At 43.0% G+C, this 27,400-nt stretch overlaps 1 protein-coding gene across 2 annotated transcripts in view; it reads right to left on the reverse strand.

The window, feature by feature from the left end:
* Nucleotides 1-1,095: 1,095 nt before the first annotated feature.
* CALN1 (calneuron 1) overlaps nucleotides 1,096-27,400 on the reverse strand; it is a 183,580-nt gene continuing 157,275 nt past the window's right edge. For both annotated transcript variants that reach the window (XM_075073938.1, XM_032774398.2), the window contains exons 5-6: nucleotides 14,272-14,425; nucleotides 1,096-1,501 (exon numbers count right to left, since the gene is read on the reverse strand). In XM_075073938.1, coding sequence (XP_074930039.1) covers nucleotides 1,374-1,501; nucleotides 14,272-14,425 — 282 coding nt within the window. In that variant the 3' untranslated portion in view covers nucleotides 1,096-1,373. The remainder of the gene's footprint in view (nucleotides 1,502-14,271; nucleotides 14,426-27,400) is intronic.

Below are 27,400 nucleotides of genomic sequence, written 5' to 3' on the forward strand. Positions count from 1 at the left end.
GATCATGCCTCGTTTAAAAAAAATAAAAATTCCATACTTGATCCTGGCATCAAGCATGCGTGGTCCTTGCGCTCTTCCCAGTACGTGTTGTACCTTTTTGAGTACATAACTCCCTGATCTTGTTTATGCCGCTCGTGAAAAATCTCTTCCAGGAAAAATGAGTAACTCTCAGGATCTGAACGGCTAACATGCTATGTACCATATGGCAGTATTTTCTAGTCTGAGCTCTTCCACTGCTTGTTGCTTTCTGCTTTTCAGTTTTCTCTGCCTTGAGCCTACACACAAGGGCGAAAACTGCCCCTGATAAGAGACAGAACAGTCGAATGATCAAAAACAAACAACACCAAAAAGTCAAAGGTGTGAGCAACTATATATATATATATATATATATATTTTTTTTTTTTTTTTACAGGAGGTGCCTAGCATAGAGACTTCTGATACCTTATTTCCATAACAAGGCATGTGATTGGAGCCAGGACTCCAACAAATATTGTTTTATCGAAAGATTTCTTCTATGATTTTGGTGTCTGAGAAGCTTGTGCAAGACCAATTTAGAGCAAGGGCAAAAGCGAGTTTGATTGAAAACAAGTGACATTTGATGCACAGATGGAGCCAGATATGATGATCTTTAATTGGTAGCGCTGGTTGCAGACTAAGTAGGAAGACTGTGCACAGATTTTTAAAATGCCCATGTGCTAAAGCAAGCTTTTTTAAAAGCCCTGATTGAAACAGAAAAAAATCGCACGAAGTGCTTCCCCCACAATCTTGTGTCAAAGGTGGGTTTAAAAACAAAAAAAATAGAAATTGCACAATACTAGCAAATTTTCCTTTTTAAAACTTGAAAATACTATACAAGAACTTTCTAGTTCCCCTCCACTGCCGTAGACTTGTGGGCACAGTCGTAAGGGAAAATGTAGCAAAGTATGTGAAGTAAAACTGTATTTGCTTGTGGCTACACTATGATCGACTTCCTAGGAATGTAGAACTCCTGGAAAGCTGCTTGAAATAGTCTGTTGGCCCGTAGGTTAAAAGACAGCCCACAAAAATAGATTGTGAGGCTGGGCTTCTTCAGAATCACAAAATATAACTCTCCAAGTTACCACTGCTGTTTTGAAGCAATAATTCAGGACTCCTGTATGTTTATTGCATTAGGAAACGAAACCATTAAAGCATTAAGACAGCCCTTTTATGTCCCTGCGAAGAGGATGTAGTTGATTCACAAGCCATATTACGCTGCTGGCCTCGGGTTCCTTGTCGACTGGTTCTTTATCTGCCCGTCTTTTATTTTCCTTTTCAAAGTTGACTGAGGAAAAAGTTCACCCGTTGGCATGCACATGCATGGTTAGTTTGGTTCACAGTGTTACGGTGAAAGGCTATTCCATGCCGCTCCGGAGGATCTGGTTGGCTGCAATCAACATGACGCTTATAATAAAGGCCATGGCAAATGCACATATAAGGCTCTTCCGTACACAGGTCTGTCTGTTCTGTTTCTGGGAGTGAACTAAAGTGGGAGGGGAAAAAATAGAGAGTAAAGATGAGACACTCTTACAGCTGTAAGTATTTAGTCTTTCACCAGTTAAGTGCTTATTACGATGCAAAGACTAACATCTCTTGCATCCGTAACCGCTCTGCAAAAAAACCGTATCAATTGAATTTTACCCCAATAATGTCATCCTTTTCACTAGTCTGACTTTGAATGGTTAAACCTCTAGCCCATTCGTTTTGAGATTTACCCTCAGACTCCAGACAACCCCAGTTGTTTGATTTCTGATTAAGAAAAAGTTGCATTTCCATAAAGATTTCCACTCCCGGATTTCTATACCAGTAATTTAAGTTCTCCACCGTGCACTTCAAAGGGAGACTGTTGAGCCAATTGTTTGCCCAATTCTGGCACATGGTAAATTCAAGCCCTCTTATTCTCATTACAGACTGGTCACCAGGTATCCTAGCACCATCCCAGTTTATTTATTTCTTTTATAGTCCCTAGAGAAACACTGGAACCTTCCCTTGGATTCAATATTATGGCCATCTAGGGCATCTTTCTGCCAATGCAGGATTTGCACGCTCGCAGTGTATTTTCTAGTGCTTTGTCTGAAATGGCTTGTAAAACAATCAAGTGATCCATTCTTGTATTCACTCTGAATGTTCACTAACTTCACCTGCTGCTCCTAGTTAAAACGCCTTTGTATCATCCTAACCCACTGCTGTCTCCTCTTGGCATTGAAACACTGTTTACAAGCATTAGAAGGGTTTAAATTTACTGCTGTTTAACCAAAGAACTGACCATCTCTTCAGTCCTTTTAGATACAGCTCCATTAATCTTTCCTTATAAATAACTTGTGTTGGTCTTGACTGGAAAGATGTAGCCAAAGTGGAAGAGATTCAGAAATGAGGTGCTCGGAACTGAGCAGCGTATTCCAGATGGGGGCTCATAAGACTCTGCCCAGTGGCCATGGTTAAATATGGTGTAATCACTTCCAGGAAGCGCATTTAATGTTTTCAGTAGACAGGCAAAAGAAGACCTATTGAAAACCATTTAAAAGGAAGCCTTACAGAACAGAGGGAAAACTTCTCTAAATATCCTGTAGAAAAGTGGGAGTATCGGCTACTAGTCAAAATACAATATTCGAAGTCAGGAGCTGTGGTAGTTTTGTTTTTAATCTCTACCATTGGCTTGCACTGTGACCTTGCACAAGCCAATGTTCCCCTCCAGATCTCTGTCTCCCCATCTTGCAGGGTTATTTTAACGATTCATATTTGGCAAGTGCTTAGGGAGCTTCTGCTACAGTACTAAAGGGTTATAGCAACTCGGTGTATCTTTAAGTCCACTGTTGCAGGAAGTATGAAATCTGTCTTATCTGTATGTGTTAGGCAGCCAATAGTTCTCTTATTTTTGGTGTGTGTAGGGGAGAGGGAGAGGGCATAGCTGATTGACTATGGAAAGCACTAACTTACTGCTAGTGATTATAAACCTTCTCCATAACAACCATGGTAAGCAGTAAATTTTGATATGGCGCCCCCTCCGCTGCTCCCCCATCCCCTGGTTATACCATGGACAGTCTGACTACTAATGAGAGAACCTCAAATGACTGTGATACTATTCCAGTGTTGACAAACATCTGAAAGTCTGATGAGCAGAAGAGTCTCTGAACATCTCAAGTCTGGAAAGCTTGGGCTGGTGGTTTCATGAGAATGGGTTTTCTTTCACAATACCCTGCCCTTGTGGTTCTGATGCCAGCTGGAACCTGAATATCCAAAGGCATGCAGAAAGCGGGATGGGGAAAGCTGTTCATAACTGTCAGGGAGCTCCAGAGGTTAAATTCTGAGTGTTAGCATTGTTTCTTCACTTTTGTAAGGGGGTAAGGAAGTTTGGTAACACCCGCTTCCATATCAATATTAGTTGCCCTGCAATGACACTTCAGTATGGCCTTACTCCTTCTCAAAATGTAGTATTTTGATTGAAATGGCTGTTTCTTTAGCATCCTTTTTTCCCCTAGGTCAGAGAAACCAATAGGGAAGTCAAGTAAGTTCCATGCAGAGAGAGTGTAAAAATCCGTATTGTGGCAGTTGTATACTGTTTACTCTTTTGGTGCATAAAAAAAATTAAATAAAATAAAAAATCCTGACATCTAACCTGTACCTTTCCTCTTCTATCCTCCCACTGTTGCTTTCTTACCTGGGTGGTGGGGTTTTTTTGTTTTTTTGTTTTTTTCACATCTAATACTGATTCATTATTTTATGTCTGAAATACTGACATTTGCAAAATCTACTTAAGATACAGGGTCTAAGTTTGTGGGTTCTCCCTCGACTTCTGAAAGCTTCCTCCAATGAAAGGACAAAATGCAAAAATTCATTGTCAACCGTAATGGCCTAACATTGTTCCTGCAGAATAGGATCGTACGATCTTGCCAGTGACAGCAATCTGAGTTTGGGGTGCCTTAGTCCTGGAGGACTGGTCCCTATGGCCAGCATTATAATTTTGTGATAATGCTGCTTTCTCATGTGCAAAGGCTACAAGGAAGTGAGAAATCAGAGTGAGCTTTTGTTGTTCGATTGTGACAGTCTATGCAAGGCTCTCTAGTTTTTAATCTTCTGATGTACCAGCCTACAGAAGTTGTGCTTCTGGGTAGCAAGCTTAAGATGCAATAAGGAGTTATTCCTATAATTTCCATCAGAAGAGGGCTGCAGTGAAATTAATCTTTAATGATAATGGTTTAGTGAGCCATTATAATCGGTAGAACTTGTATGCAAGGTTAACATATAATAAATTACAGCTCACACTCTGTTGGAATACCAGAGACCGTACTTTAAGAAGGCGCCTCAATACTTCGGTTGAGAAGAGCATATGGCCCAGTGTCTAAATGAAACCAGAACTGCTGAATAATTTCACTTTACAGCCCCTTCTGATTGTCTGTCTGGAGTCAATATAAGACCATGATCGACATGCTGTATACTTTCAGAGAACAGTGCACACAAGGAAGGTTTATGGCACTGGAAAGATTTCATTACTTAAAGCAGACGACTGGGAGGCAGGAGATCGGTGTTTCACTCCCTATGCTAACACTGACTCACTAGGAGGCATTGGGGAGATGTTTTTCAAAAGTGGCCTCTAGTTTTCAAGCCCATAGGTCTCTTTTCTGAGGTGTTGAAGCAGAGCAGTTGCAGCATCTGCTGATTTCAGTTGGAGCAGGAGGTGTTCATCAGCAACATCAGTAAGTGGAAAATAAGCAGCTGAGATTCATGGCGTCCCAAGGTTTGGGGCATTTTTTTTTTTTTTAAATGTGGGCATTAGCTTCTCAGGCTTGGCTTCTTCATCTATAAAAGGGAGATAATTTGCCTAACGAGGGGCTGTAAGGGTTAAAGACTTTATTTAGTAGCATTTCTACACTTAAGAATGCGCTTTGGTTTTCACATGGCTGAAAGAAAAAGTGAGCTTGTGTAAATGATGGGTATGTCTACACAGCAAAGAAAAACCTGGGGCTGGCCCATGCCAGCTGACTCTGGCTCACGGGGCTTGGGTGGCAGGGCGGTTTCCAAGCCCAGAAGTCTACACAGCAATGAAACAGCCCTGCAGCCTGAGTCAGTTGGCACAGGCTAGTTGCAGGTATCTGTCTACACAGCAACAATGCCCTGTGTGCATTTGGTTTTAGAGATGGACCTGATTTCTCTTCACCTATGGGGATGTTTGGATCTCAACTTTTTTCTGTGCATACATCCATCTGTCTGTCCATCCGTCCCTTTTATGAAGTGCGATACTTGGTCCCAGGACACACAGAGCAGCTAGGTGTCTAGTTCCTGCTGATGATGATGGAGGAGAGATTGAAATGGCACAAAAGGAACTCTCATTCAATCTATATACTTGGTTCAGTATTGTTTAGATTAAACATCCAATCGCATTAGCTGCGCGGCTTTGATGAAGTACTCAGCAATGTGGCACAAAAAGTATATCTATCGAGGAGGAAATGTACATGCAATTTTTTTGAGTTTGAACAGATGAGAGAGAAATGAGTTTAAACCAAAGTCTTTATGAAAAAGTGTGAGTGATAGATAAACCACACAACCCCTCTGGCATTTTGATGAATGCATACTGCAAAATTCTTACTCTCTAGCAACGCTGTATCCTGCACATAAAACTTTTTGTGAAGTCGGTGGGAGTTCTGTTTGAGGAATGGCTGCAGAATCAGGCTGAAGGAGATGTTTCAAGTAATCTGGTGATGCAGCTGTGCTGCTAGTGATAATGGCCTTGCAAATGCTATACTTACTAATTGACATCTGCACTCAGGGTATAATAGTTGCAAAGTGGGGTAGGTGAGTCCGATCTTGCATACCGCAGTAAAGCTTAGGAGCAATCCCATAGAAGTTGCATGGAAATAACTAAGATCAGAAGCAGGCCTAGGATAGCGAGCATTCTCTGATATTTTTCCTGTCTGCCTGCTTCTCTTGTCTTGGTTCTTATATTGTGCATCAATGTATTTCAGCCCCTTGTATTGATTGACATACTGAATGTATATTATACAAATGAACAAGATTACTTCATGCTTCTCACTGATGTGATGAGACAGTATTTGGGTGGTCACAAATAAGAAATCCTATGCACCCCAGCACACTCTATGCTTGCCCAGCTGCATTTCTCTTTAGAAAGGGAAACAAGCAACAGGACTGTGTTATCTAGAACACTGGCAAATGAAAAAAATCGATTCATCAGTTAGTTTGCAACATGCTTAAAATCTATGGAACATTTTATTTGATATACGAGTAGCAGGAACTTAGTTTGTTTGATTTTGAACTTATTGAGGCACAAACAAATCTTCCATTTCCATCTCCAAAGAATAAAGCATTGGTGATTCACTGTGGGCCTAAATTATTCCTGCACTGCATACTGTACATTGTGTTGATGGGGGAGGAGAGGAAGAACAACAGTTTTATGAATCATGCATAAGAGTCCCTTCACTAATCACAAGATAGCTGATCCTGAGAGATGCTGAGTCTAATGGAGCTGTGTATGCTCCAACTTTTCATCTGGTCAGGGCCAGATCCTGAATTCAGCTGGGAGGAGGAATGTGTCAGTCCCAGGGCCCCAGTTTTCCTTATGGCAGGCTCCTCTGTGCGAATGGTGTGAATTCCTGCTCTGCCTGCCAAAAGGAAAGCTGCCACCTTGTACAAAATTGCTCTCAGAGTCAACTCATTATAATATAATCTTCCTGTAGCTCTGATCTGTCTACTTGCAAGAGTTTTGTGTAATGCAGCATAACCCCCACTGAGCTACAATGCCTTACAGCTGTGATGCAAAGCAAGGGTTTTGAATGCAGCTGTGGCAGCCACTGAGCTGGCCAATGCCATTCTCTGGGAAGATGATTTGTTGTGTATAGAGGTTCACCCCTTTCCAAAAAAACTCAAGTGGTCTTGAGCAAACTAGACAGATGGCTTGGTCGTAGAGCTTGATTTTTAAAAACTGCCTCATGGAATTTGTCCTGCCTTTATTCCAGTGGGAAAAGTAAGAGAAAAGACAGCTACCATGAACATCTGGGTGCACTGCACAGGATTGTAGGTAGAGCCAGGATATATTCAGCTAATAGGAGTCAGAGCTAGTCAAGCTCTACTGCCAGCCTTCCACAGCGCTTCCTGGTAAGAGAAGGCTGGGGGCTTTGGGATGAGGAAAGGCTGCATTTTACAGCAGAGACCTGTCTGTAGTGGTGTCTAGGCTCTGTACCATCATGGCTGTGGATTGTTTTCCTATTTGGAAGGACTGAGAGCAATGAAATCCTTTAAGCAGGACATTTTAGATCTTCATCTAAGTTTGTTTGACTGGAGTTCTCTGAGGCTAACCATTTTTCTCCTCAAAATCGAGTAGACGAGCATGGTGTTCCAGAGAACACCACAACTGCAGCAGTGGCTGGATGCTCCTGCAAGAAGCACAGTAGTTAGATGTGAGCTTTCTTTTGAAACTGGTCAGGGCCAAGAGTCCCTCTAGGAGAGGCTGAGTGATGAGACTTAGGCTTACTAGAAGAAGGCAGTTTGAGATTGAGCTACATAACCTTGCTTCCTGGGAATTCCTTTATCTGTAAGAAGATTGTCACATCAAAGCAGTAGAATCTTCTTAAAGCAGAGGGAGTGGGAGGGTCGCCAAGTGTGAATAGGCCCTGGTGTAGTTCAATGCGTGTGTAACTTGTTCATGTATGATAACGAGACAAAGGGGCTGGGCTCAGAGAGAGGAAGCACAGCAAAGGTAATGAGCTATGCAGGAGCAGCAGCCATATATGAACATCTGAATATAGGGTGACTGGTAACAAAGATGCGTGCATCTATAACATGGGCCAGGCAACATATGGCCCAGGGTCTATGACGGACCTCTATGGAGGAAGAGCTGTTGCAAGAGGTTGCAGGGGAGGAGAGTGACTGCAGTTTCTCTTCTGTTGGGGAAGAGGCTACAAAGGGCTAACATTGACAAAACTAGAGCCAGAGTGTCTGAGGGATACCTGAGTCAGCAGCCTCTACAATAAAACTACCATGTCCGATCTGGCCAGTGTTATCATGGGTAATCTATGGCTAGAAGAAAAGGATGAGCCATCTTCCAATGCAGGAGTAGCAAATTCAAAGTAAGCGCTACAAAATATGTACAGCGACCACTGTCATAACTCCTGCATGCAGTGAACGACACTAGGAGCTTGGCTCTACGAACACTGAGTTTGCAGCAAGTCCCGGTGTAAAGCTGTAGCATGCTAACTTGCTGCACACTCACTGTGCATGTTGACCCTGCTGCCCTCCATTCAGGCCTTGCCTATAGCGAGAGCAACGTGTGTGGCTACATGCCATAGTAAAAAACAGGCTGCATCCACAATGCCATGTGTAGCTGTACCTGGCGGTGAAAAGCTCCAGCAGGGAGAAGCTGCAGGATGCTACACCACTAAAACCAGCAGTGAGGTGGGGAAGGTGCCGCTTGGGCATGTAGCTGAGCACACCCTAAGGTTCTGGTGTGGTGTTACTCTACTAAGTAGTGCTTCACCCTTGATGCTGCTCTTTATACCTGCACTAGTGGGCCGTACAGCACGTGTACTCTTTATGCTGCTGTGAGAGTAGACCAGAGGTGGGCAAACTACAGCCCGTGGGCCACATCCCGTCTGCCTGAGCTCCTGACCCAGGAGACTAGCCCCCAGCCCCTCCCCTGCCCCGCAGCCTAGCTTGCTTGCTCGCTCCATCGCCGGCACAATGCTCTGGGTGGCAGGGCTGTGAGCTCCTGGGGCAGCGCCCAGCTTAACCAGGTCTCTGTGCTGTGTGGTAGCATGGGTGTAGTATCGCCAACAGTGCAGTAAGGGGTCAGGGAGGGTTGGATAGAGGGCAGGGGAGTTCAAGGTGGTGGTCAGGGGGTGGGGGAGTGGATGGGGTCAGGAAGGGAACAGGAGGGCGCTGTCAGGAATGAGAGGAGGGGTTGGATGGGGTGGGGGGGTGTCTGGAGGCACAGGCGACGGGGTGTGTGTGTGTGTGTGGATGAGGCGGGGGGGGGCAGGCAGGCCATGACTCCTTCCCCTAACTGGCCCTCTATGCAACTTAGGAAACCTGATGTGGCCCTCAGGCCAAAAGGTTTGCCTGCCCCCAGCTGTAGACCCGTCCTAACAGTGCACGCTGATCTAACCTATGCAGCGCACTAGGGAGCTGTTAGTATCCATGTGGACACTTAGTGTGCAGCAAGCTCATGCACTTGTAAATGTACACCCCAGTTGGTATAGACAAGTCCCAGATTTCTTTCCTTTGTCTGGAAATAGGTATGAAAATGAGGCACTAACTTCCTCCTGTGAGCAAGGAGCAGAGACTCCTAGCTTTTGGTTGCAGCTGCTCAATTATGTCTTAACTTCAATGTCACATTTGAGGATGAAATATTTGTGTGTGCAGTGCACAGTCATCAGCATACAGACATTCTAGTTTGTTCCCCGTGATGTGTTTAACAGACTGACTGTCTCGAGCAGTTTGCTTTGAGGCACTGCCAGGCAAGACGCTGTAGTGTAATTGCGCACTGCTCTCCTTTTTGCCGTAAATTATATATGATGATTCCTGGTTCTCACCTCCGTTCCCCTGGCCTGCTCATTAATTTCTTCTGCCCATTGCCACTGTTCGTTTAGTACAGTGCATATCCTTCTGTCTGTGAGGTATTTGTATGGCGATTGCCATACTTAGTCTCTTTTGTGGTCCCTTGTTATCAGGGTGGAAAATCTGAATGAAAAGGGGGGAATGTATGTTTCAATTTGGGGGGTTGATTCTGTGTTTTTCTTTACCAGAGCAGACACTTTGTCATTGGATAGGTGGCAGTTTTGGACTTAGCTGCAGACTTGGGTTCAAAGTGTCATTCAGTGCACTCTAAATATAGCCGCCAAACACTCCAGATGCCTAGAGCTGGACCTCTGGATATGCATTTATAATTTTCACTAGACAGGGACTGACACACACAATTTAAAGTGTAATCCTGAATGCCTGTGCACAGACAATGGAATCTCAAAACAGAGAAAATGGTTAGCTAAGGCCTGGCCTCGACAAAGTTTCTCAAGCAATAGTTATATTTGGTTTAGAGGGGTGAATTTTTTTTAACAGATGTAGTTATGCTGGTATAATCCCTTGTCAGGATGCAGTTACACCAATATAAAAGGTGCTTTATACCAGCATAGTTTATAGCGTATTCTTGTAAAGAAAGTGCATTGGTGGTACAAGAACCTTCTCTAGTGATGTAAGCGCATCTGCACCAGGGGAGGGGGGGGTGTCGTACCAGTGGGCGGCACAACTTTGCATGGAGACCAGCCTTGAGAGTCTCTGTGGTAATTATCCGCACTGAGCCTCTGTGTCTGTGGAAAGAGCACAGTGTCCTTCTGTTGGGAAAAATATTTCAACAGTGCTAGTGAGTGCTGATTTTTGAAGAAGGATTAAACAAGTTGGTGGGGGAACCCCACACCTCGCCAAGTCTTACTAAAATCCAGTGAGGCACTCCACTTGCCTTACCTGCAAACTTACTGCTTAATTAAGGCATGTCGACCCTGTGAAGTCCTGCGTTCTTGCTTTGGAGCCATGCACTAGAGTTTAGCACCCATATAATGAACAGCTATGCAGGGGAGAAAGATGCACATTGTCTTTGGGCCTGAAATTACTTTAAAAAGTGCCAGTGTCACAGCAAAACTTTTTGAAATATTCTGTTTTTGAATCAAAAAACTGGATTAAAAGCTAATATTTTTTCCTCCTGACTTTTTTAATGGGTCCATATGCTTCTGGGTTCTGTCTGGCACCAGCAGCGCCAACATCCCCTCAGAAAAAGCTGTTCCCCCTGTACTTTCAGAAGCAGGAAGTACCAACGTGCTGACAGACTGAACAGATGACACTTCCAGTCCAATTTTAGCAGCCCCAGGCTGTCGATAGTTCACCTAAGTATCAGGCCCAGTTCAGTGCTGAACTCAAATTAGTGCCTTATCGGCAAGTACTGGCAATTTTAAGAACTTTGCAACATCAACTCTCCATTTTTAATCAAGATTTAAATCAGCAATCAGGAAACCTTGATCTTATTTTGCATTTGCGCTTTTTAAAGACGGGTCAATTACAACAACCAATGACAATTTGGTGGTACTTTTTGCTAACCAGGAGGATGCACTAGATCTATATGCATTTATTCCAATTTCTATGTCATTTCTTAATGTTACGCATTTATTGAACTTTTGCTTTTTTTTATATTAGAAAATGGTGAATCTCATTTAATAGAGGAATAACTGCAAGTAAAAAATGTCAGGCTCCATTTGGCTAGAAATTGGAAATCAAAATGCACAAAAACGGCATTGTTATTTAGTAAACGAAACTACCTTAAATATGCTGGGTGCAGAAGAAGTGTTTTAAACTGCAGGCAATACTTCCTTTATCAAATCAGTGTGATTGTAAAACTAGTGCCCTTCACTATCAAACTCATTCTGCATTTAAATCTGTTCCAATCTTGAAGGACATGGTGATATCTAAATCAGAGTATGTGGCTGCTAGAGTAGCTCAGAAATGTGGTGGTGCGGCCTGAGTCCACCTCTCTGAGAGGCTATAGTTATGTCGACAGAAGAATTCTTTGTTGATCTAGTTCAGGGGTCGGCAACCTTTTCAGAAGTGGTGAGCTGAGTCCTCATTTATTCACTCTAATTTGAAGGTGTCGCATGCCAGTCATACATTTTAACGTTTTTAGAAGGTCTCTTTCTGTAAGTCTATAATATAGAACTCAACTAGTCTTGTATGTAAAGTAAATATTTTTTAAATGTTTACAAAGCTTAATTTAAAATTAAATTAAAATGCAGAGCTGCCAGGACCCAGGCAGTGTGTGTGCCATTGAAAATCAGTTCGCGTGCCTCCTTCGGCACACGTGCCATAGGTTGCCTACCCCTGATCGAGTTGTCTACAGTAATGGTTAGGTCAACCTAATTGTGTTGCCCAGGTCAGGAAATTTCTCCAAGCCCTGAGTGATATAAACTAAATAAACCTTGAGCTATATCTGAGGCCTAGTCTATACCTAAACATTTCTGCTCTAGTATCCTTAATTTTCTGTCACTCTGAACTTATTGTGGGAAACTACCCACACACAATGAAGCATTCTTAAACTTGAAATGAAAGAGTAAATGAGTTTTTTTTGTTTTTTTTTTAAACTTTGGATCATTTTTCCCATTGGCATCTTACATTTGGTAAAGTATAAAAGGGGCTACAATTATTAAAGCCAAATTTGCATGCGACACCATCTGTCAAGCACTCCAGTAAACATTCCTTGTGGAATCCCTGAACTAACTTTTTTTTTAACCCAATTTTGCTAATACAAAGCTAGTCCTTCTCAGTGTGGTCCAATAAAAGATAATCCCCTCACCCACCTTGTCTCTTTGAAATCCTCCAAAGCCTTACTGTGATTGATTAGTTCCGGAATGCTAGGTTAAGCCGAGGTTTAAGTGCATGTGTCAATCTTTGCAGGATCGGGATCTTAAGGGGCCAAACTTTTAGTAGATTAGTATCACAGAGCAGAATTTAGCCCAATGTAACTGAGAGCAGAACTTGACTCACTGGCTTTTGTGTAAATGGGTTGGCTTACGTAGGTAACAGTCTCTTTTGCAGAGAAGAGAGACCCATGCCAGGTTTTGAGTGCTAGGTGATTTCAGGATGATCAACAGTAATTAATGAGTGCCAGAGAGATGACTCCAGAGCTCAGTTGTAATTCATTGTGCTAATTCCATTACAAGGATTAAAACTTGCCTCTCACAAAGATCTGAGCCAGCTAAAGAGATTCCTGTCTCCCTGAGAAGCTTTCTGGCATTTGTATCATCATTTTATACTAACCATTGTGAGGTTCCCAGAAATAACATCAGCGAGAAGTAGCTACTTTTGAGAGAATCGCCATTTCCTCCTTCATTGACCTCCCACTGAGCCTAAAATGAGCGATCCTATTTTTCTTTATTATTTACTTATATCAACTTTCCTGTTCCAAAGAGCCTTTCGTCTGAGACTCTCAAAGCACTTTGTTAGAAGGTTTTGTAAGGGTTTTCTGCTTGTAAATTTTTTTAGAGGTAGCTCAATTTGGTGAACACCTTTTCAATTCCTTGACATCTTTCAGCAATGTGTGTGTGGTTTTTGGGGGTGGGGGGTTTGCACCACCTGATTCTTCTTGGTTTCATGCCATTTCCAGGGACTGAAACTGTTCCCCAATGGAGCATGAAAACTCTAATATCAATTCACTCACACTCATGGATGTTGAAAAAGCTGGAGTTAGCATGAAGAACAAGTTGGGGTAGCAGATTGAGCTAGAAGGGAAAAGGTTCTCAATTTGATTCCTACTTCTGCCCCTTAATTAAGCTAGCCATTCATTAGCCCCTCAATAATATAAGAAAATGGTTTTGTTCCACAACTCAAGTAAAGGAAGGCTATGTGGGGAGGGCGTTGTGGTGGTTGATTGTTAGTAGATTTGTTTAAAGCATACTCAAGCGTGCAGCAATTCTTCCTCCCCATAAGCAATTTGTTGACTTCAACTCCAGGCTAAGTTTAAATTTAGGTTTGCTACTGGGTTATAACTGATGAAAAGGGAAGAGAGTGTAGGGGAAACTGGTGGGGAAGAGTTACCTTGCTTGTGGAAGGATACCAAGAAATTGACCCCAGAATGGTTCAAGTACTGAGCCTGACAAATGTGTCACAAGATCCATCTTGTATGAAGATTGGGGGTTAGTCATATAGAGCACAGGTTCTCAAACTGGGGGTCTTGACCCCTCAAGGCTTGCGAGATTATTACATGTGGGGGTGGGAGATCACAAGCTGTCAGCCTCCATCCCAAACCCTGCTTCGCCTCCTACATTTTACACTATTAAACACTTTAAATATGAAAAAAAAAAATTTAAGGGGGGGAGGTTGTCAGATGTAGCAAGCCTCTTTGTGAAAGGGGCCACCAGTACAAAAGTTTGAGAACCACTGATAGGATCCCTAGACATTTTATATTCCCTTAAAGTGACTCTATGAAGTCGTCATAAACTCTATGTACTGGAAACCATATAAGGTATCAGTTTGATTCTTAAAACACTTCAGCTCCCCTCCCTGACCCCCAATTTTAATGGATATAGAATAAAGAAGATTAAGGCTCAAATTCTGAGGTCCATACTCAGTTTTCACTGGGCTTTCAAGCAGACTAGTGCTCACTGATAATAGTCAGGTCAGTTCCCATTAAAACCTTAGGAAAGGACCTCAGCGTTCAGCTAGAGTTTCATAACAAAAGCTTAGAGAGAAGGCATAGTAACTTTTCACCACCTTCAAACTCTGGTTGGCAATTGCCAGAGTTTTCATTTAAACTCTCCTCCTCGTTGATGATGATGTTTTCAATGTCCTTCATTGTTAAATGGTCCTGGAATGCATGATACAGAATATGTTTGAGCTCTTCCAGTGTTATCCTTTGCATGTCAAACTGTGGGAAAAGGAGAAATCATTTGTTAGTTTGCGTAACTGGTAACAAACCATAAATGCTTTCGGGACCCTCTCTCCACATCCGAGCGCATCTCAATTTGCTGCGTGCTCGTTCTCTCAGGGTGAAGGAAAAGGCCCCAGAGGTTATTTTGCAATACTTTTCCATACTTCTGAAGACCCACTAGAAATGACAACTATCCATCATTTCCCCTCTTATGTCTGTATTTCTTACAGGCCTGCATGCGCCCAAGAAGCCAAACCCAGGATGGGTTCTATGAGAAAATGGCCATACCCAGGCTACGACCCAGTAAAGCTTGTTTTCGGTAGGATCTCTATACACTGGGCTGCCTAGCAGCTTTTCTGCAGTGCAGCAGCATCTTTCCCTAACCCGTCTCTATTTGTTCTGACTTCTCTTTCTGGAACTCACAATACAGGGAGCTGGCATGTTCATCTTCAAGTATTCATGAGCATATGGCTGGTAGGTGCTGCTCCCGCACCATGTCAATGCCCATCCTGAAACTGTCTCACTGCTGCAAAAATATGCTTAAAACCTATGGTTCTCCGTGGAACACAGTCCCCTGTCTTTCTCCAGAGGGCACATCTTTGCTTTTGGGTAACTGGCTGGAAGTTTAAGGTCCAATTAAACAGACACTATTTTGTTCATTTTTTTTATGTCATATATAAATATTTATATATAAAGAGAGAATATTTATTTTAGAGCCCTTATTGCTTGATTTAACAAAAACACTAGACGTTTACATGCAACCTCTGTATCCTTCACAACCCTTCAAAAGAAATGCGCACCTCCTGAAATGAAAAAGGAATCCAAACTACACCTCTGGCCTAATGCGATGAGTGAGAAATAAATTAATGGAAGAAGCAGACACAAGTGGTAAACACACACTGACAGCAAGTAATTAGATTTCTTATCCAACAATTTCATAAACCATAGGAGCAAAAGAGAACCCCCCCCAAGCAATTAGATAAGGTTGTCTATTCTTAGTTAACAAAGAGAAGTTTAGCATGGAAAACAGCTAAAGCCCTGTTCCCTGACCACCTTGTCCTTCACTGATGAAAAACCATTTGCCTATGTGAGAAAATATGCTTTCAGAAGCTGTTCTTGATACCTTTTTAAAAATATTTTTGCATATAAATAAATATGGACTCATTGATCTGTAAAATTCTAATTAGAATTTATTTCTTTTTCATGTGACCTGTAAAATCTGATGCCAACAATGTTATCGCGCAGAGAGCAGGAGACAGCGTAGGCAATGGTGAACACTGCAAGCTCCTCATGTAGCTCCCAACAGACCCCCGTCTACTGGGGTTGGTTGTTTCTTTGCTGGATTTGGGACACTGCTGACCTACTAAAAATATCACCAAAAGCACAGTCACTACCAGCAATCTATAGACTTTGCTTGCGCTAGAAGAAAGACACACACACATTGGGGTATAGTGACAAATTCCTCACTCACTGGGTTGTAAGCATGTAAATCTGTATACTCCTCTTCTGATTTCATTCAGAACTGGTATGAATAGGAAAAATGTTTCTCCTGGCAACTAGAGCTCTGTAAACATAGGCTAACAAACACTTGGCTACCTCACAGGGATGTCGGAAGCATTAATTACTTGATGTTTTATATGACGCTTTGCATTTTCAAAGCACTTTACAGAGCCAAGTGCCATTTGATCATTTTTACCCCCTTCTGAGGCAGTGTTTTCAGGCTGGCACCGTGCTGAGGTGAATGGAGTTGCTCTGGATTTACACCAGATTTACCTCTATAGTGTCTCTGCTGCAAAATATGGGCCAAACTGAGCTTTGTTAAAGCGCAGGGGTTTACCGTGGGTCTGTGAAACACCTAGAGCCCAACAGTGTCTCGCCCACATTCTGGGCGTATGATTTCTCACCTGCCCTGTAGTTCCACTTTCCTCTCTTCTGGTGCGGACAGGACTCACGTTAGAGGTTACGCTTGAGGTAACTCTGCAGTGGTGCCATGGCCTTATTGGTCAAAGGAGGTGTGGTGGTTGATGGTTGATGCTATAATAGTGCTTTTTTTCCCCTCACAGGGAGATACCTGAAGCCAGCATGTGAGCTTTTGCACAGGAGTTCATTGCTCCGCCCTCCACAGATATTTTTTTCTGTCTGCCCCATAGCTAGCTTTAATGGGGGGTGCCTGCAAACTCTAGAAAGCATAGTCTGTGACTTCATGGCAGATGTATTAATAAGCACAGATCATGGTCTCTGTGCTCTAACTCATAGCCATACATTTGGAAGTTCCCCATATTCTCGGGCGTCCACCAATCTCTGGTGGTCTGACTCCCCAGGCATTTCTGTAACTAGTAGCGGATTGTGCTTTTGATAGTCCGCCCTTTGCCCGTGTGGTCTTGTAGAAGGAGTGCGTTGGCCCTCTGCCTCTTAGGACATTCTAGGGAGAGGTGATCTGGATGGGCTAGTTTCGGGGAGACTGTGTGTCAACTTCACGGGCAGCAGCTATCAAAAATAGTAATGGGACTACCTTCACTCCATCACAGAAATACTGAAACATAGGAATAGTCCTAATGGATCTGACCTGTGGTCCATCTAGCCCAGTATCCCATCCCAGACAGTGGTCAGCATCAGCTGCTTTGGAGGAAGGTGCAAGATAAGTATGTTTGGATAGCAGTGCACTTGAACTGCAGTGTGGTTGTATCCCAAGTCAATGGGCAACTGGTGAAGGACTCTCTCTTGAGGTTCTTTGGAAGAAATCCTTGGTGGAAAGATTCTGCCATGGCTCTTTTGGAACCAAAATACCAAAGTATTCCTCAGCAGCAGAACTGCTGCCTTACGATCATCTGGCATGGGCACACTCTCTCCTGTGAGGCCCCTTGCACTGAGCAGCACCACTTACTTACCCTTGGCATACCCGTTTTGTTCCCAGCGGTTGAGTCAGCAGCCAACTGGGCACATCCAGACTTATTTTCACTAAGACATGGAGCCACTGACTGTGTTGAACAGTAGAAGAGGGGGGTTATAATTGGATGCAGATATATCCTGTCTTGGGTCATGCACCTTACCTAGGTTACTCTTTTTAGGCTGGGGGGCCCCAGGTAGGAAACTCACCCCTGCAGCATGTGCTCACTCCATCCGTGAGCCTGTGCGTGGAGGAGTTCTGCACAGGCCTTATTTTCCCAGGAAGAGGCGGAGGATAAACAAGAAAGGGCTCAGCTCCAATCCCTAACTCAGTCCTGCCTTTAGCGATCGTCCATCTGCAATAAGCACGGTCCTTGGTAATGAAGCGTTTGCAGGAACAGACCTGCGGTTTGTGAAGTGTTTTGTCATCTTTGGGGATGAAAACTGTTGGAGCTATGAACAGCACCTAGAAACTCAGCAGCCTGAAATATTTTCCAGTTTGAGCCCACACCTTCTGACCCAATCGGAGTCTTAGTCGGAAATGTCCTTTTGCCATTAATGTGTGTTCATAACACAATCATTAGTTTTGGTGAAAAGAGCATTGGTGGAAACTGATTTTATGAGCCTATTTTTCATTCTTAGGCTGTAAATTAGGGTTCATACAGGGATGGTAACTTTCCTAAAATAAGCATAGAAGAATAAATTCAGGGAATTAACATTTTTTTTTTAAATTTCGCTAAGAGTTATCTCTCACAGTCAAACTATAAAGTCCAGCTGTTGCTAAAGAACAAGGTGGAAGAGCATTTATAGACAGGGAAGACAGAGCCCTATCAAGGGAGATTCTTTTATGGATTTCCTCACAGTATTATGCTGTAGAAGGCAAGTGAGTCAGCTTGATGAACTGTCTGTTCTCATATCTCTCCATTTTCGTCACAAATGAATATACAGAACTTTATGATCAGAACTCTGCGTATTGCCTGTTGGGGGTGTATGAAAGAGATGATTGATTCCAAAGCAGGGTGGTACTTCAATAAGGTCAGCTTCTGTGTTGATAATCTCCAGGGACAGCACTTCCCTCACCTTCTCCCTTTAGCAGGCCTCAGTATTACCCTTTTTTCCAGGATTTTAGTCCTGATAGCAGGTAGAGAACTGTTGGTTAAAGAAACTCACATCTGGGTGCTGAAAGCCAGAACTAGTTAGAACTCTTTCTTAGATAACGGTGAGCTGGCTAAATGCATCCTTTAAGTCACTTAGCCATGATCTATGGTATGTGAAAATCTTGCCATTAACTAAATGCAGAAAGTGTGTGTTTGTTGTTAGACCACCCAGATACCCCTGAACTGAAATTTAAGGGCCTGTGTATATACAGGAGGTCAGACCAGGGAAAAGAGGTTTTAAGGCTCTAAGAGACCAGTAGATCATCTTCTCTGTTCCCCCTGTAGATTAAAAAAAGAAATGTTACTCTCAGCCATGAAGTGAATATTTGAACTTACCCCAAACATATGGGTGTTCAGGGCCAGGGTTCTGGCTTGGCCTGTCGTGGAGAATGGAGCTAGATTCCTAGCGATAAGGGGAGTTGGGAACCTGAGGGTTTGTAATGTCATGCCCAACTGGAAACCGCAGGGAGAGTTGTGCTAAATGCTGCACACGCAGTACATTGACAGTACCAAAATTGAGCAGTTGAGAGTTTCTGCTTATCTAGACTACACTGGGCTGTGCATGGGCTCAAGGCTCTGGCTGCGTGGATCTGCCTCTAGGACCAGGTCCATGCTGATTCTTCTTTTTATATGAAAAGCAGAAAGCACCACCACTAGAAATGGAGATGACTATTTGGCCTTGGGGATTTTACACATAGCTGATAGCTTTCTACTAGACTTAGTACATCCCTATACTGATGCAACTCTTGTGGTAGGTGAAAATTTTCCAGCATTTCTGGTAATGTGTCCAACCCAGATATAAAATCATCATAGCTTGTAAAAGAAGGGCATGATTGCATCTGCTATATAGCATGTAGGCTCAGTTTTGGGGGAGCGAACTTAAAAGTAGACTGTAGCCACCAACTTGCATGAGCTATGGGGAAAAAACCTTCAGTAGATGAGTGAGCTTCCTGTGTCTTAGCAATAAGAGCACTGTTAAAAGCTTGTCAACAGAAGTGTAGAGGTCCAGGAAGCGTTGGAATCGGTCATGCTATCACCTTAGAAATCATGCTGTCTAATTGGTAAATTTCCACCTTTAAGCAAGGCATGCTTTGAACAGAGATCAAGATGATACCTGGTGTGTAACTCCATTGACTGGAGTAAATTAGACTCCCTAGTCTCCCAGATATCTAACTCTGATTACAAATTGTTGGGTAAAAATGGGTCCCAAATATGTATGGAAAGAGCTATGCACAGCATAGAGTTGGAAACTCATTTCAATTATTTACTCCATAAACTGCTCTCAAATTTTTGTACTTTGCATCCGACAATGCATTCTATTTGGCTACTGACTGCAGTATATCAGTTTCATTTCCCTGATCAGCTCATGTTTCTGAAAACAGCACTCAAAGGCATAGAATGGCCATTTTAACATGCTACACTTACGATGCTTTTGTAGAAAGGAGATGAAATGTGGTTGCTCCCGTTTTATGGGTCCTTATTTAATAAAAGCACATATGCCCACTGTGGTTGATGCACTGATCCAATTAGATGCGGGTGTATCACATAAATAACTTCCACAGACAAATCAATGCTTGCTTGTAACCATGCCTGCAGAAGCCTGCACGCGCCACCATAATTCTTCAGTTCTGGAGGAAAATCGTGTGCTCCTCCATAAAAGCATATATTGACTGAGGGCTTGATTTTGCAAGATGGGTAAGTCCCTTCAATTTCTCCTTACACCAAGGAGAAGTAAACTTGCTCAAAATCTTTGAGGAGGCACTCAGTACGTTGCAGGCTTGGTCGTTCGGTGACCACATTAAGTCAGTAACTTTAATTTCAGTACAAATACAAGGGAAATGTCCTCCTTGCTATAATTTGATTGTCCACCTTCTCACCTACAGTAATATTTACGGTACCTCACTAATTCATCTTTGCCTGTAGCAACAGAAATCTGTTTCATTCACAATCCCCACAAGTGTAACTATTTTGTTATTCCCTAAAGACCGAAGCTTAGATTACCTCACAACATAGAAAGAAGGTTTTATCTTTTTTCCTCATTTGGCAAATCTCTTGGCAATGCTTTGCTTTGAACAGCTCTCTCAAGACTACAAACGTAATGGTAAATGTTCAGAGGCTTTCAAGCAGGGTGCTTGAATTCAGAGCAATTTTTCTTCACGCCAGACATGACTGTCCACTTCATACTGTCTTAAGAAACCAGTGTGAAAATGTGCAGGGAAAAAATCCTGTCCTAAGTAAATCTCAGGCTTTGTTATGAAGCATTTAGACTTTGACTTGTCTTTTAAGCAGTGAACGGCTTTTGCATCAGGAACACTCATTATGCCTTGTATCTGCTTTCACACCTCAACTCCGATTACAAAAAAATCAGCGCACCCGTTGTCAAAGATGTATGAAAAAAAATACCCTTGATAGGGCCTTTGACCCACTAGTCATACTTTAGCCCAAAATTAAGCTCAGGACAGTTAGTTCCTTTTGGGCTAAAATTATAGCTCAGCAAAAAGCCCAGAACTGTACAGTGCTGGATAAATGGTAATCTAAATGGATACAATGAATCATGCAAATGATGATGATCTGTCTGAATATGGCGGAGAAAGAGATCAGCTGAACTGTCCAATCTATCACCAGTACAATGGGTATGCGGGGGGGGGGGGAGGGGAGAGAATGAAGGACAAAGTAATAACCAACCTTTGGTTGCAATGTTAATAAAATACCTGGGTTCTTGGCCAAGCTGAGAAATGATTCTGCCCATAAAACAGTGCCAAATTATAGCAAATTTTGATCATTATGAACCTCCCTTGGATCTTAAAACAAACAATTTGTTTGTGGGTGATTGTTTTATGCTCTTTATAAAATCTAAAATGCCATTTTTCATAGATTCTCCACCTCCTCCCGCCACCAAAAACATGATCAGTAACTACTTCTAGACAAGCTTCTATCCCTCTCTCTTTAGGCTTGTCAGATGAAATGGCAGGGTGCTCTTAGGCAGGACTCTACACATAAGTATTGTATTGTATGTAAGAGACAAGGCAGAAGCATGTGGATTAGTGACTCATCCGCCTGCACTGAACACTGGCTCCTTCCCATTTGGTAGTTCTAAGTTCACTGAACACATTGGGATAAATTACGGCCCCATGAGCCAGCAAAGCATGGGGTTAGCATCCAAGTGTGTTGGGTGAGGGGACGTTATGCCTGTGATGCACAGTAAATGGAGATCTGTCCCAAAGCACCCTGCAGCTTGCTATGGAGGCATTCGTGCCAACACTGGAACACCCCCTCTGAGGTGTGCGGAGTGAAAGCAGCAGTGCTAATCACGCTCATTACCTCTTTGAGCCAGAATTATAGCCGCCTCCTCTGTGGGTGTGCTGGAGGCAGCACAGGTCTCTCAGCCCCTGCATCCCCTCTAGCATACGCAGTTAGCAAAGAGGTCAAAGCATGGCCGTGACTCTATATGCCATCAGAGCAGCTTGAAACAAAGTATCTTCCAGTCTGTTTAACTACTGTCATATGGGTAACTGTTTTCTCATTATTTTTTTTTCACTTGTGAGTTCCCATAATGGACAATTACTTAAGAACTGTAGTGGAAGATTAGTGTGAGCAATTGCATATTTAGGAAGAGAAATTGACTCGACTCAGTCTATGGAAGGTCTTGTTTGTGTCTCTTGTTCAGCTCAGTTTCTCTTTTGCTTTTTGCACTTAGAATGTAAGGGAACATCTTTGGTAGCACCTGTGTTCAAACACCTCACTGCTTGTTGATCCCTAGGGATGGGCAAGCAGATTTCTATCATTGCTCCCAGCATGTACTAAGGCTTGAAAATGTTGGGTTAGTTTAAAGCAGTGGTTCTTAACCCGGGGTGCACGATGCCCTTTCGGGGGGTGCGAGACAGGCCAGATTTTTTTAGAAGGTAAATCAATGAAAACACGAATTAAGCACAGGCATAGAAGTACAACTACTTTGTTTCATCAAACCTATGTATTTATTAACATTATACATTTTTCACCATTACTGTAATTTACCAACAAACAAAATCTCGGTTCAAAGAACTGACCTACTGCAACGATTTTTGATGAGGGGTGCGAGCACTTATTTTGAGAACCAAAGGGCTGCAGGCTGCAGCAAGGGTTCAGAACAGTGAGCTGGGAATTGCAGAGCTCCAGAAGCATAAGGATGCCCAGTTAGAAAACATTCAGTATTTACTTATTAACTGTATTGAAGTACTTCAATCTGCAGCAGGTATAGGGTCTCATTCTTGGCCACTGGGATGATAGGAAAATTATTTGATTCCAAGCCATTCAGAGAGCCTGTTTAAGTGAAACAGGCTTTACTAAAGCCAGTGAGTGTCTCCTTTCTCATTTGCACTGGTCTATGTATGATAGCCGTGTACAATTTTAAAAACAAATCTGTAGAAATTAATTATGCTGGATTACACACCAATCATAAATTCATATATTAAACTGACTTGCTTAAAGTTCAGTGCCCAGAATTAAAGCATTAAAATCAAGCTTTGCTATAGTATCTATTTTCCCAGTAGATATTAAAGCATGTTACAAAGCGAGGTGAGTATCATTAGCCCCATTTTACAGAAACATTTGATGTGAGTTGCCCCAGGTCACTCCAGCGGGCCAGGAATAGACACCAGGGCTCTCGCTTCCCAGGCCAGTGCTCCTTCCTCTAGGCCACGCTGCTTCCACTGCATTTCTACTTGTACTACAGTGGAGTAAAACTACTTTGAGGAACTTTCTTCTTTCCCTGAAAGCTTAATCCTGTTTAGCATGAACTTTCATTCCACTGTAACTATTCCATTGTACAATCCCTGCTTGACTGCATTAATGTAGTGATCTGGGAGGTCATCTACGTGGTGTGTTTCAAGGATGCAGTCTCCTCCTCTGGTCAGTTATGGACAGGAAACTCTGAGGGTGACAACTCAATGAGGAATGAAGTCCGGATGACTGGTCTGTCTTCATATGTTCCTTGCTGGCTGTGAAGAAATGGCCTTCAGAGGTCCCCCAGATACTACCCAGCTCTTAGTAAATATTCCCCCTCCCTAGCTGCCAATGCCCGCTACAACTGCAGATGATTGTTGTGGTTATCAGTACCATTAGTGTGTGTTTCTCTGCCCTATATGGTATCTTCTCTCAACTGTTCCACTTTTCTTATGCAATCATTTACATGGGTAGATTTCTCTGTGTCACATACACAATTATTATTTCCGTTACTTTCTTTTAATGTCATCTTGTCTCTTCCTAATTTCTAATACAGTGGAGCCAATTTATGATTCATGTAAAATGTCCTCCCACTGTTTTGTAAATGTCAGAATTACAGCCGGGCTGGCTCCGTGAAAGTAAAAGAAAGCTGACAATATCTATAATACATTGCCGGGTGCTAAAGGAGAATAATATCCAATTCAAAGTTCCATCTCGGATCAGCTCACCCATGTCTGGGCATTAGCCCACCTAGCACTGCTACTGAAGAGAGGACGTGGGGACTTGCCCCAGACCTATAGATCAGTCATGAAAGGGAAAAACAAAAAATTGTAAGGGAGCAAATGAAGGAAGACAATGGGCTCGAGGGTAGCCCCCAGGTTTAGAAATGTGTTCTAGTCATCTTCAAGCAACTTCACGTTTCTTAAGTAGGAGGTAGACGACAGACATCAGGAGCTATTGGTGGTCATAACATCTTTGTAAAGCTGCATGCCTGATAAGAGCCATTTCTGAAATTTTTACAATGAACTGTGGCCTCATGGAAAAAATGAGGTAGTGCTTGTTTCTATAAAATTCAGTCACACTAAATGCAAGCCTGAGACATAGTACGAGAGGGAAAGAGTGGAGACTGGGGCAGAACTAAAGTTCAATTTTTTGAAATTAAGAGGAACATAGTTCTGGAGCAAAAGGACCACTAACCCGATAAAACACAAGGATGCAGACCAAACAGAAGATGTAGAAACGGACAGAAAACAGGCTTAAATGGAGCCATGCTACTCAGCTGCATTCATGTCTGAATGAACATTGCACACGCAATCATGCCACATAACTGAAAAAACGGTTGTAGCGGACAGATGTGATCAATAAGAATCGTTCCAGACCAGCCGTGCTCTACGTGGGTATCGTGTTGTTACTAAGTGATGAAGTTTGATAGAGAGATGGAGTTTACAGACCAATTGTTTACATATGGGAAAGCAGGGTGGCTTTTTTGTTTATTTTTTAAGACAGAACTCTGCCATAGAACAAATTGGGCTGGAAATCAAGTTGAATTCTACCTAAAACCTTTTATTATTCCTTAGCTCATCAGTGAAGCACAAACCACAACGGGTTCAATGGTTCAGTTTCTTCATCTGAACTTGAACACAAGTTACAAAAGTTTGCAGTCACCATCAGCACTCAACATGGACGCCATTATTGGTTGTCAAGAGAAAGATTTACAATGCTTTCTAGGAGAGGGGGATTAGCCAAATCATAGATCAATAACAAGTTGTGTTTTCAGCAGGTCCAGTTAGGAAAGTTTTAGTTGGGTCTGGTCCACTAAGTATATTTTGTTTGGTTCTGGACTGAAAGGGCACTACATTGCTTCAGTCCCCACTCCTGGGGTCTTGTAGTAAGTTTAGTTGTCAGAAAGGGGTCACCAAGTTTGAGAATCCCTGAGCTAGAGGGACAGGCAGAGAGAAAACTAGGGCACAGTGGAGTGAATTATCCATGGAACGCTATGCTTTTGCAAAGAGGTTTGCACACAGCGTGCCCGTCTTCTTTCATCAGCACAGAGCACAAGGGGTGGTAGAAAGATTACATTTTCCAAAGGCAAGAACAGTTATACATACCATGTGATCAGACCCCTTAGGGCCTAAATCTGCTCAGTCTTGGGCAGAATCTCATGGAGTCTAATCTCACTCCTCTTCATGTCAAGGCATTGCCTTTTGTGTCGAAAGATGGCCTTTCCCCTTTGTCACTGTCCCCATCCCGCTCACTGGATTTGATGCCCAGGAATGGGATTGGATTGTCTAGGATCCAGAGACCATGAGTGCAAGATTCTGCACATCATCTTGCAAATATGCTTCAGACAGGACTTGGAAAGACCTTTCCTCCCCTCTTTTGTTGGAACAGGGCATTTGTTAGTGTCAACCAACCCCCTAGTATTCATGTCATATTTTCAACCCTCCCCACCCCATCAGTGGCATGCTGTTGGTGTAGGCAAGACATGGTCCAGGACCAGCTGTGCCCATGGGCCCATTTCTATCTGGTCCCTCAATGCATGAAGAAAATGGCATCCTCTGCACAGTGTGACCTCACACGTATGGTGCGTGCAGAGGATGCCATTTTGCACACCTGACTGAACATGGGGATGATGCAGTGGCATCCCAGGACATTTATATTTTCTGACTCGTAAGGGAAACCCTGTCAAAAACAGCTGCCTGTGAGATAAAACCATATGAACGCCTCCTTAATCTTCAGTGTCATAGAGCTATCATGCAACTCCAAGCTATTATCGTGCATTGTGTCAGAGGCTGTGAGAACCCTTGTGTTTCACATAATTGCCAGCTCTAGTCAAACTGTAATGCAAAAGTTCTTCCCAGCTCATGAGCTTAAGCAACCTCAATTAAACTCAGGGTAGCGCTTGAGCATATTCCAACTGGGATGGTCACAAATTTCAATAAATCCAGATATGAAACATACAGTTGTTTGTGGGATTTCATTCATGAACACACAGTGCCCAGATCCTGTCCTTGCACTCTAAGTGCCCCTTTCCTTCCAAAACAGCAGCGCTCTTTCTTTTGGGATTCAGTCCTCTCGCTCCTCCTTAGCAGGTCATAGCTGGAACATTTTTAAATTCATCTCCTTAAAATCACTGAAGCATGGGGCATTGCAGCAGAAACACTACCAGCAACATTACACTTTTCTTGACAGTGTAATTAATTACATTACATACAGAAGAAATACCAGATAATGAATATATACACACACACTGTGCAGAATACTGTCACTGTATCCAGGAAGTGAGCAGGTACCTAACAAACAAATGGCCAATGGGCAGCTGTGTAATGCACACTGGCACCATCAGAGGCGTTTGCTGTCGCAAATGAGCTGATGGGCTAAAGTAGATGATCATTCTGCAGGTGTGGATTGTAGTAACTTTGCCATGCCTACTGCCACACAAAAATGCAACTCTCCCTTGAGGCTGTCAAGACAGTAGCTTTCAAATATGCAAACATCCTGACATCGAAAAACCAACAGCATGTGGCATCTCTTTATTTTGCTGCCTTTGTTTTCTTTTTCCCCAAGCTTTTTGCTACACTTCTCATCACAGTGTAGATTTAAGAAAAACACCAATGATGATGGGGGAACATTTTGTTCCTTTGGTGTAGTCACACATATTGAATAAAGGTGCCTCTAGGAAATAAAGGTAAGTAAGTTGAGCCAAATCTTCGTTCCTGATTGTAGGAGGTTTCTCCTCTAGCTTTGACTCCCATTAAACTTTTAGTCCTGAGTGAGTGAACACCACTATTCTAGTAGCAATCCTTTCGAACACTGTGTGCTGCATTTGCCTTCAGAATGCTCAGTGTTGGAAAGTAATGGAGCTGCTACAATTTTGCACAAGAGCAATGGAAACATTGCCTCTCGAAGAGACGTGGGCATCAAGCAAAAGTCTGTTCACAATGTGTGACCCTCAGAACAACCTTCCTGACCCCAGAGTCATCTGGGAATGGGAAATATTTGTTTCCACTACTCAGTGCAGGGGCCATAAAGCTCACTTGCAGCCAGGGGCAGCTCTAGGTATTTCTGCTGCCCCAAGCACGGCAGGCAGGCTGCCTTCCATGGCTTGCCTGCAGGAGGTTCCTGGTCCTGCGGATTCAGCAGCAGCCTGGCGGAGGTCCGCTGACGCCGCAGGACCAGCGGACCCTCCACAGGCATGCCGCCGAAGGCAACCTGCCTGCCGCCCTCC

This window comes from Chelonoidis abingdonii, chromosome 20, assembly GCF_003597395.2.
Source record: "Chelonoidis abingdonii isolate Lonesome George chromosome 20, CheloAbing_2.0, whole genome shotgun sequence".
Taxonomy (NCBI): Eukaryota; Metazoa; Chordata; order Testudines; family Testudinidae; genus Chelonoidis; species Chelonoidis abingdonii.